The 10,776-nt window shown below is 35.9% G+C and overlaps 1 protein-coding gene across 1 annotated transcript; it reads left to right on the top strand.

Moving 5' to 3' along the window:
- The first annotated feature begins 5,572 nt into the window (after positions 1-5,572).
- LOC25480858 (proline-rich extensin-like protein EPR1) lies at positions 5,573-6,232 on the top strand. Its single transcript, XM_013586660.1, has one exon. It carries the CDS (start codon positions 5,573-5,575, stop codon positions 6,230-6,232), a length of 660 nt encoding a protein of 219 aa, XP_013442114.1.
- The last annotated feature ends 4,544 nt before the right edge of the window (positions 6,233-10,776 follow it).

The raw sequence follows: 10,776 nt of genomic DNA, 5'->3' as shown, positions 1-10,776 counted from the left end.
AAGGAAAGCTCACACGACATCAACTATTCTTGGTTACCTGTTAGTTACCCATGGTGGGCAAACAGAAGGGGTGAGATTTCACAAACAATAATATTAAGCATATAATTCATCAATTACATTTAACAACATAAGCATCATCAATCATATTTAACAACTCATAGACAACATCATGTAATCATCATAATATTCATCATAGATAATAATATATCATAATTCACTTCTTTAATAGTTCATATAAAGAATCACAGCTTTAAACAATTTCATGATTTAACAACTTAACAACTCGACAACTTGACCTCTTGACTATGCAACTTAATCTTCTAATCATGCATGTGGTACCAATCTTTGAGCGTAAATAGGCTCCAGGGCATCAAACCCTCAACTTTATTTGAGCGTAAAAAGGCTCCCAGGGCATCAAGCCCTCAACTTTATTTGAGCAAGGCTCCAAGGCATCAAGCCCCCAACAATGAAATGCTAATGCATGGACTCGACCTCGTAATATCTTAAATCGACAACCTCTTATATAATCCAATAATTTGGAACTTCATCATCTTAATCAACTTAGACCGACTCATGCAGCTTAGTTAAATAACAACAGCATACAAAAACAGCATGACATAATAATATCAAATGCAAGTCAACAACGTCTCAATTATTCACATATAATTCAAGTAATGCATATACAATTACATCACAATATAACAACATCAAATAATAATCAACATCTTAAAACATCATATATACATATAACACTTCATCAATCATGGACAATATCGTATTCACAACATATACATTCATATACTAATTCATCAATCATATTCAATTATTCACTGTGACCTACGTGCAGTAATTTGACTATAACTCAAGTTCTATAAATCCTTTTGAAGTCAAACCAACGGCATTAGAAAGCTAACATTTATACCTACAACTTTCGTGTTTACACCTAAGACCAATTCTGTACCAATCAATACCAGTTTTCATTTCAAATTCGGACAAAGTTGTGCTGAAATTAATAAAAATTCACTGAGACCTCCTTGGAGTATTTTCATTATAACTCCTAAACCAAAAATCATTTTTACTCCACACTAAAGCCAATGGAAAGCTAACAAAATTATTTACAACTTTCATTTTTACACCAAAACCCAGTTCGAAACGGAAACGTGTGAAAAAGACGCAAGAACATGAAACAGAAGATGCTGTCACTATGCAGCTCTCGGGAAAAACCAATTTTTCACCTAAAAATCCCAATTTTGACTTCCCAATGCCCAAATTTGATTCCAAAATTTGTCTAAACATTTATATACATCAAAAGAGACTCAAAACCATATAAAACTTAGCCAAAAACATTACTTTAGAAAATCATCAAATAATCACTTTTAACCCTAATTCCCAAATTCTCAAAAACTAAAACCTACAACATGTTAAATTCAATTTTCAGAATCAATGACTTAAGATTATTGAATGTTAGTCTCACCCTTACCTTATAGATGAAAATCGCAGCACTCCTAGGTCTTCCCCCTCCTCTCGGCTTTTTCTCCCTTTTCTCCAAAATTGATCGTACGTTTTTCTAAACTAAGTTTCTCCTATTTATAACCCTTTTTCTATTTTATCTTATTTCTCTTTCTCCTCCAAAACTCTCTAAAATCTCATAACAAACTCTCAACTCAATCTTATTTCTATTTTCAAATCTTAATCTATTAAATAACAACATAAGCCACTTAATAAAGCACATAATCAAATAAATATATTTTAAACTCTTCTTAATAAATTTTAGACTCAATTAAATAATTAAATAAATCTAATAATTCAAAGAGGGCGTTACAGTTTGCGTCAGGGTGACCCTCTGTTTCCGTTTCTTTTTTTATTGGCGGCAGAAGGTTTCCATATTCTCATGGTGTCGCTAATCCAGGCTGGTTTATTCAATGCCTATAGAGTGGGGCGCGAAAATACTATGTGTCTGTCTCACCTACAGTTCGCCGACGATACGTTGATTATTGGGGAAAAGAGTTGGCTGAATGTGCGCTCGATGAGGGTTGTTTTTATTGCTATTCCAGCAAGTATCCGGGTTGAAGGTTAATTTCCATAAAAGCTTGATTACGGGAGTTAATGTTTCAGATTCTTGGTTGTACGAGGCATCTTTGATTTTGAATTGTCGGGTTGGAACCTTACCTTTTGTGTACTTGGGGCTGCCTATAGGAGGGGATTCGCGCAAGCTGGACTTTTGGAGACCGATCTTGGACATTATAAGGACTAGATTGTCGAATTGGAAAAGCAAATCTCTTTCGTTTGGTGGTCGCCTGATCCTCCTGAAATCTGTCCTGTCATCTCTACCGGTTTACTTTCTTTCCTTCTTCAAGGCCCCCACAGGTATAATTTCATCCATCGAATCTTTATTTTAAATTTTTTTTTGGGGGGGTGGCGAGGATGTTAGGAAAATTGCTTGGGTTGGTTGGGATACTGTGTGTTTATCGAAGGAGGAAGGAGGTTTGGGGGTCAGGAGGATGAGGGAGTTTAATGTTGCTCTATTAGGGAAGTGGTGTTGGCGTATGTTGATTGACAGGGATGGACTTTGGTATAGAGTCCTGAAGGCGAGATATGGAGAGGAGGGAGGTCGGTTGAAGGAAGGGGGTGGTGACAGTTCAGTGTGGTGGAGGATGTTATGCAGGATTCGTAGAGGCGCAGGGTTAGGGGAGGGGAGTTGGTTTGAGGATAATGTCCGTCAGGTGGTTGGTAGAGGGACTAGCACTTATTTTTGGTTAGATAATTGGTTGGGGGAACTCCCTTGCGAGTGCAATTTCCCCGCCTTTTTGAGTTGTCTGAAAACAAAGGGGCGACAGTGAAGGAGATGGCTGAGAGAGGGTGGGATGTTGGTGGGGGTTCATGGGTGTGGAGGAGGCGTCTTTTAGCGTGGGAAGAGGAGTCAGTGTCGGAGTGTTCGTCCTTGTTGTGTGATATTGTTTTGCAGGTCTCTACTCCTGACAAATGGCGGTGGGTGCTTGATCCTATTGGCGGGTACTCTGTCAAAGGGACATATAAGTACCTTACGCTTCCTACTACACCTGTGGAGACCGGTCTTTATGATGCAACTTGGTTAAAACAAGTTCCGTTAAAGGTTTCTGTGTTCGTTTGGCGTCTTCTCCGCAACAGGCTTCCGACTAAAGATAACCTTCTCCGCAGGAGAGCTATTCACCATGATGACATTTTTTGCGTGGGAGGGTGTGGCTGTCCAGAGACATCGCATCATCTCTTTTTCAGTTGTGATACTTTCGGCCGCCTGTGGCGTCATGTCTACCAGTGGCTCGGCATTTTGTTCATACCTCCAGACACGGTTCGTGACAACTTCTATCAGTTTGGTCATTTAGCGGGAGTACCGCGTTCTACTCACACAATTCTTCAGGTTATTTGGCATGCTTGTGTATGACTCATTTGGAAGGAAAGAAATAGCAGGATTTTTAATCACAAAACCAAGGAAGTTGGTCTTTTGTTGGATAGTGTTAAGTTAACGTCTTTTTTATGGTTGAAAGCGAACAAGCTTACTTCCGCTTTCAATTACACTGACTGGTGGCGGGACCCTCTTCTATGTATGGGTGTTCGAGATTAGCTTTCCACACATTTGTTTCTTTTGTTGTGCTTTCCGTTGGCATTATACACTTATCTTTGTAACTTTATCGAGAGGTTCTCTCTGCACACCTTGTGCGAGATGAATCTCTCTTGGTGTTTAATATAATCTCATTTTGATTTCTTCAAAAAAAAAAAAAAAAAAAGAAATGTATTCTAAATTGATAGGTGCCGGATGTAATTGCTATGTCATACCATATACCATATTATTCGCACCCATGAATACAATACAAATGATAGAGGCATAACATAGTTCAAGAGTAGTTTATTGAACGAAAAGTTCCTAAAAACATCCAAAATGGAGCATCTAATTTTAAATGTTTAAATGATTCTCACGTGTACACATTATTACTAACTTTAAAATACTTTTTTATAAAAAAAAACTTTATAGTACTTTTTAATGTTATTACTTAATGATTATTCTTTTATTTTAATACTTATATCTAATTGAACCGAAAAAATATTAAAAGAGAAAATGTGTTTCCTTAGAGCATCTTTAATGGAAGTTCTTATGCTTTCCTTAAAGAAAAATGGGAGTTGTTTTGTCTAATAGGGTGTAGAGCTTATTAGCTACCCCATTGCAAACTCTATCATATGCTTTCATCATATTTTAAAAATTGTTGCACAAACATATTTATTGTTTTTGAAATATACTAATGTCAAGCTATTAGTAGGACCCACTTAGTAATTTTTTAAGAGTTGTTGGATTGCCGTGAATAGATGCTTATTAGGTTTTACGTTTAAAAATTGATTGAATAAGTGACGTGCATGCGTTGGGGTCACTTTAGCTACATCTTTTTTTTTTTATGTGAAGTAGCATACTCTTTTTTTTTTTTTTTTTGGTATAAAGTAGCATACATTTTAAAGTGTGGAAAAGTGGGAAATTCGGAGTTCAAACTCTGACACCTACAAATAATGTCCCTGATAATTTTTATAAGTTTCAATAAAATTAATTTTTTTTGTGGTGTCTCGGATTCGAACCTCAGGAGTATTATATTTTGTCTTTACCAACTGAGTTAAGCTCATGGAGACTCAATAAAATTGATTCGTGACATATACGATATTCGGTAAAGCATTTATTTCTTAAAAATATTATTAAAATCAACATTAGATATTAATTAAACACTAATTAATACGAGATTAATGAATTCTAAATAACATTAATTAGCAAAGCAAAAGTGGAATACCCCTGTTAAACATAATTTTTGGGCATCTCACTACATATTTTTTATTTTAGTCTATTATTATGACCCAATTAATTTTCATATCAATGTATCCATTAATTAACTATATAATTTTTTTTTTTAAAGTAGCTTTATAAATAGTATTCATTTTTTTTAGCATAATTGTAGCAGGGCCTTCCTATAAGTTTCGGTAGCCACACTATAGTGAAAAAATTGCCTGAAACAAATATTATTAAGCTTTTTTTTTTGTACAAAATAAATATTATTAACCTAATGAGTAATGACCTAATAACACTTAGTATGGTTAAAAAAAAACATTCTATGTTTAAGATAATTAAAATAAACGAATATAAACTAATGAACTAATAACACCTAATGAGGCAATATTTTTTTGAGTTTATTGAAAAAAAGACAGAGACAGATTTCAAAAATGTGCTTTACATGTGTGCCATACTAGTTTTTAACATTCCATCCCAAACCGTGCTTATATGATCTTGCTCTAAAATGAATAAATAAAGAAACAGTTGCATTTTCCCTTTAAATACATGTGAATGAATTTGGATAGTAACTAAAAAGCGTAAATAAAGAAACAATCCTACTTAAAAAAAAATTGTTTATTACACATGAACAAAAACTCCAATGATCATGGGCATTAGCTCCTATAAATAAATCAACCTCAAAGTCACATTCTCACATCATTCCATAACACCAACATTACTTCTTCCCTCTTTCTTTAGTACTACTTTCTCTTACACACACACAAAAAAAAAATGGTCAAAATTTTTGCACTGTTGCTACTCCTACTCCAACTAGCATTTTTCACTTCATTTACTGAAGAGTTTGATACAGCTCTTTACGAACTTGATGGTTTTAAATTTAAGCCTGCCCCGGTTAAACCTATTGTTCCTGTTAAGCCTGCTCCTGTAAACCCTCCAGTCATTGTTAGGCCTCCTGTCCCTGTTATGCCTCCAACACTAGTTAAGCCTTTTGTCCCTCTTACACCCCCTGCCCCAATTTCTCCTCCTACCCCTGTTACCCCTCCTACCCCTGTAACGCCTCCTACACCTGTTACGCCTCCTACCACTGTTACACCTCCTACCCCTATTACGCCTCCTTCTCCTGTTACGCCTATGCTAGCACCTGTTAAGCCTGCTCCTGTTAAGCCTAGCCCTTTTATGCCTAATCCAATTTCTATTGATGTCCCTGTTGTTATGCCTGTCCCTGTTAATCCTGTCCCTATTACACCCACCCTTGTTACGCCTCCTGTCCCTGTTACGCTTCCCCCAATTGAGCCTATTGTCCCTATTAATGTTGCTCCTGTTGAGTCTCCTGTTGTTCCTACATACCCTCCACTGGATGGCCCTTCTCCATCTTACTCACCATTGCCATCACGCCCCTTGTCTAGAAGACTGATGAATTTTCACTATTAAGCCTCTTGCATTAGAACCTAAGTGTGTTCTTCAAGAAAATAATAATTAAAAAAATTTCGAGTTTATATAGATCGTTGCAATTTAGTGTTTAGGTCTTGATATTCACTTTCGTGTGAAAATATGGTGTTGTGAGATTGTACTATCAACTCTAAACAAAAAATAAGAGATGTTGAATTATCAAATGTAGTTAAAGAGTAACATTATGTGTAACTCATGGTTCTTGTAAGAGTTTAATATTATAATAATTTTTTTTTTCGTTTTTGCTTAAATTGTTTGATAAAGAATGATTAACTCGTTTAATTGTGTATTTTTTATTGCGTGAATAATATGTCTTTTATTATTATACTTTCCTAAAAAAATGTATGTTTTTATTATACTATTATTATGGATGCCACACATGGTAAATACTAAAATCAAAATAATTGAAAATTGTAAGTTTCAATATAATGTATAAATTTCATTTAAATGTTTATCTATAATAATTTATATGACTCTACATCAATATAATATATTCTTTCAAATTTGAAAATACACATCTCAACAACAACATTTCAATAAACATCAAAATCTAGAATCAAGAATCAGACAAAGATTTTCTCTCTTCATTACTCTTCACACCCACCACCACTTCTTCAACCTACATCTCATTATAACCTAAATATCTTTATCTATTAATGTTGTGAGAAAGAATTATATATTTATATAAACCATTATTTACACTTGAATAGAATGCAAGCGGGCAACAAGCTGCGCCGCTAGACCTTTTTGGATGGCAAAGTCAATCCTCGTGAACACAACATTTGTAACACCCCGTTATCCCAAACAATTAAATACTAAATAATAAATCAGAGTTTATCACCAAACGGACATGTCACACTGCTATTTCAAAATTCTTAAATAGAATATAATACTATTTAATAAACATCAACTTTATTAGTTTGACAAAAACCTTGCAGCGGAATATTCTTCATTAAATAACATCAACATCAATGTTTAATTCACCAATAAATAATCCTGGCGTAAAGCCTCAACAAAATAATTCAAAGAACAAATAAGGGCTCCACAACATGTCCCAAAATATGATACATAAGGAATGTAAACTATAACAACTAAGTCCTATCCCGTTACGTATCAGAGCCCTAGACACTTGAGCCACCATCTACTACTCTGGATCACCTGCAAGTTACCCATAGGAAGGGCAACATTTCCAAGCAGAAGGGGTGAGATTCACAAACAATAATAATAGATATATAATCCGTCAATTGAATCTAACACCCTAAATATCATCAATACATCATTATACATATATGTATATATCATGAGCAACAACGACTCATGCACTGACATGACGACACCACTAAGATTCTTCAACAAATGCAACTATACACATGCATGTGGTACCATTTTACAGGGCAGAAGCCCTCACCGAATTTGAATGGTTAAAGCATTCTCAAGGCATAAGCCCTCACCAATTTGAACAACAAGGTGTTCCAGGGCATGAGCCCTCACCGCTTTATGTTTATGCCATGGACTCAACTTGTGTATATCTACATACAACTCAACAACAACAACAACAACAATATGCATAATTAATCATGACATACTCCACAACTTGGTCAACTCAATGATATTAGTAATCAACAACAGCAGAGACAACAACATAATCAACTTGCAACATAGCAATATTAATAATAATAACTTGAATGATATAAACAACAATACTTTCTATATCATACATTTTCCACATAAAATATATAGCTTAAATTAACCAACAACATCAATTATATTAGCTTAGATTCACTGAGAGGCTATACCTTTATAAACAACTTCCATTCCAACCCCAAGGACCAACTCATGAACTCATTAGACCCTTTATACAACGTTATTTCTTTCCTAAAAACATCTCTATATGGTTAGGTTAAAGTCCCTACACTTAGGAAAAAGTTTGGAAGCATTTGGAGTGAAGAAAATTGCATTTTTAAGGTTTATTGGATGACAGCATCGTGGCACGTTGGTCTCCCATCGTGGCACGATTTTTCCAGTGTCAGACGAACTAAAATTCTGATCAAAATCGTGGCACGTTGGTCCCGAATCGTGGCACGATCATGGTTTGAAAGACAGCATCAGATTTTCGACCTTCACGTTTTCGCGCATAAAAACCAAACCGTTAACCCGTTTTCGATGCCGTTTTCGTCTACACGCTCCTGAGACATAGCTCTATCATAATCTACTGAAAAACTCAAGTTTCAACTACCAAAAATCGATTTCCCAAAACTCACATGATCTCTTATTTGCAAAACGTTGGACACCAACTTTTCAAACATAAAATCCCAATTTTCATTAACCCAACCCCAAAACTGATTGGAACATTAGACTATGAATAACCTATAATCAGAACACCATATGTACACAAATACTATGGATTTTCTGTTTAATTAACAACCAATTACAATTCTCAAAACCTAATTCCCAATTATCCAACCTAAGAACAACAACATGTTAAATCACAAATTCAGAATTTATACACTATGATTACTGAATGTTAGCCTCACCCTTACCTTAATTCAGATGAAAAATCCCTACGGAAATCTGGTTCTCTTGGCTCTTTCCCTTGTTCTTGGTTTTTCTCCCAAAACTTGTTTTACGTGAAATTGCTTCTGACTTTTTCTATTCATAACTCCCCAACACTTAACTCCCCTTTTTATTTCACTTAACTCCCTCTTAATTCTATTAATTCTAATTAAATCCCCAAACTCCAAAATAATAATAATTCTCACTTATTCTAATTAATATCAAAATAAAACATATAATAAAATATATCACATCACATAATCAACAATAATTATTTTAAATCATAAAAAGACTCTAAATAAATCAAAAATAAATAAAATAAAAACTAGGCGTTACAACTCTCCCCAACTTAGAGAATTTCGTCCTCGAAATATTACCTCAAGCAAACAACTCCGGATAAGACTCCCGCATCTTACTCTCCAGCTCCCAAGTCAAACTTTCACCGGTTACTTCGCCCCAAACAACCTTCACTAGAGGTATATCCTTGCCTCTTAACTTCTTCACCTCACGGTCTTCGATTCTCAACGGTAAGGTTTCAATTTTAAGGTTGTCTCTAACATGCACATCATCTCTCGGAATAACATGCGAAGGATCCGCTACATACTTCCGAAGTTGCGACACATGAAACACATCATGCAAATTCAAAAGATGTGGTGGCAAACCCACTCTGTATGCCACTGTTCCAACCCTCTCAGATATCTGATATGGACCAATAAACTTCGGAGTCAACTTCTTAGACTTCAACGCACGTCCTACACCCGCCATAGGAGTAACTCTCAGAAACACATGATCTCCCTCTTGAAACTCACGTCCTACGCTTGTCATGGTAACTCTTCTGTCGACTCTGCGACGCTTTCATCTTTTCTCTTATCATCTTGACCTTCTCCGTAGTCTGATGAACTAAATCTGGTCCCAACACCACACTTTCTCCCGTCTCAAACCAACATAAAGGAGTTCTGCACCTCCGACCATACAAAGCTTCGAACGGTGCCATACCAATACTCGAATGGTAACTGTTGTTGTACGTGAACTCTATCAACGGTAGATGACTATCCCAAGCTCCACCTTGTTCAAGTAGACACACTCTCAGCAAATCCTCTAACGATTGAATCGTTCTCTCCGACTGACCATCTGTTTGCGGATGATAAGCCGAACTCAACCTCAACTTAGAACCCAAGGCATCTTGAAAACTCTTCCAAAATCTTGAAGTGAACCTTGGATCTCTATCCGACACAATACTCGATGGAACTCCATGCAACTTCACAATATTATGAATGTAAATCTCCTCCAACTGAGCTACCGGAAAACTAATATTGATTGGAATAAAGTGTGCCGACTTCGTCAACCTATCGACAACAACCCAAATGACATCATGCCCTCTCGGACTATTCGGTAAACTCGTCACAAAATCCATGAAAATGCTATCCCACTTCCACTCTGGCATATCTAACGGTGTCAACAACCCTGCAGGCTTCTGATGCTCAACCTTAGACTTCTAACAAGTCAAACATGCATAAACAAACTGAGCAACATCACGTTTCAACCTAGACCACCAAAACAGTTTCTTCAAGTCATGATACATCTTTGTAGCTCCCGGATGAATACTTAGGCTACTTCTGTGACTTTCTTCTAAAATCAACTTTTTCAAATCATCATTATCAAGAATGCAAATCCTTCCTCTGAACCTCAACACACCCTGATCATCAACCTTGAAGTCACCATTTTCAGTTTCATTGCTAGCAACCATTAAATCAACAAACTTTACATAAACTTTATGTGCTTCTCTGATACTATTCAAGAAATCACTATTAATCTTCAACATACCCAACTGCACACTCTGAGGCGACAACTCACAAACAAGACTCAAGTCTCTAAACTGCTCTAGCAACTCAAACTCCTTTACCATCATAGCAGACATGTGCAACGTCTTCCTGCTCAAAGCATCTGCAACCACATTAGCTTTACCCGGATGG

Source organism: Medicago truncatula, chromosome 1 (assembly GCF_003473485.1).
Source record: "Medicago truncatula cultivar Jemalong A17 chromosome 1, MtrunA17r5.0-ANR, whole genome shotgun sequence".
Classification (NCBI taxonomy): Eukaryota; Viridiplantae; Streptophyta; class Magnoliopsida; order Fabales; family Fabaceae; genus Medicago; species Medicago truncatula.
This window is presented reverse-complemented; position numbering and strand designations above follow the sequence as displayed.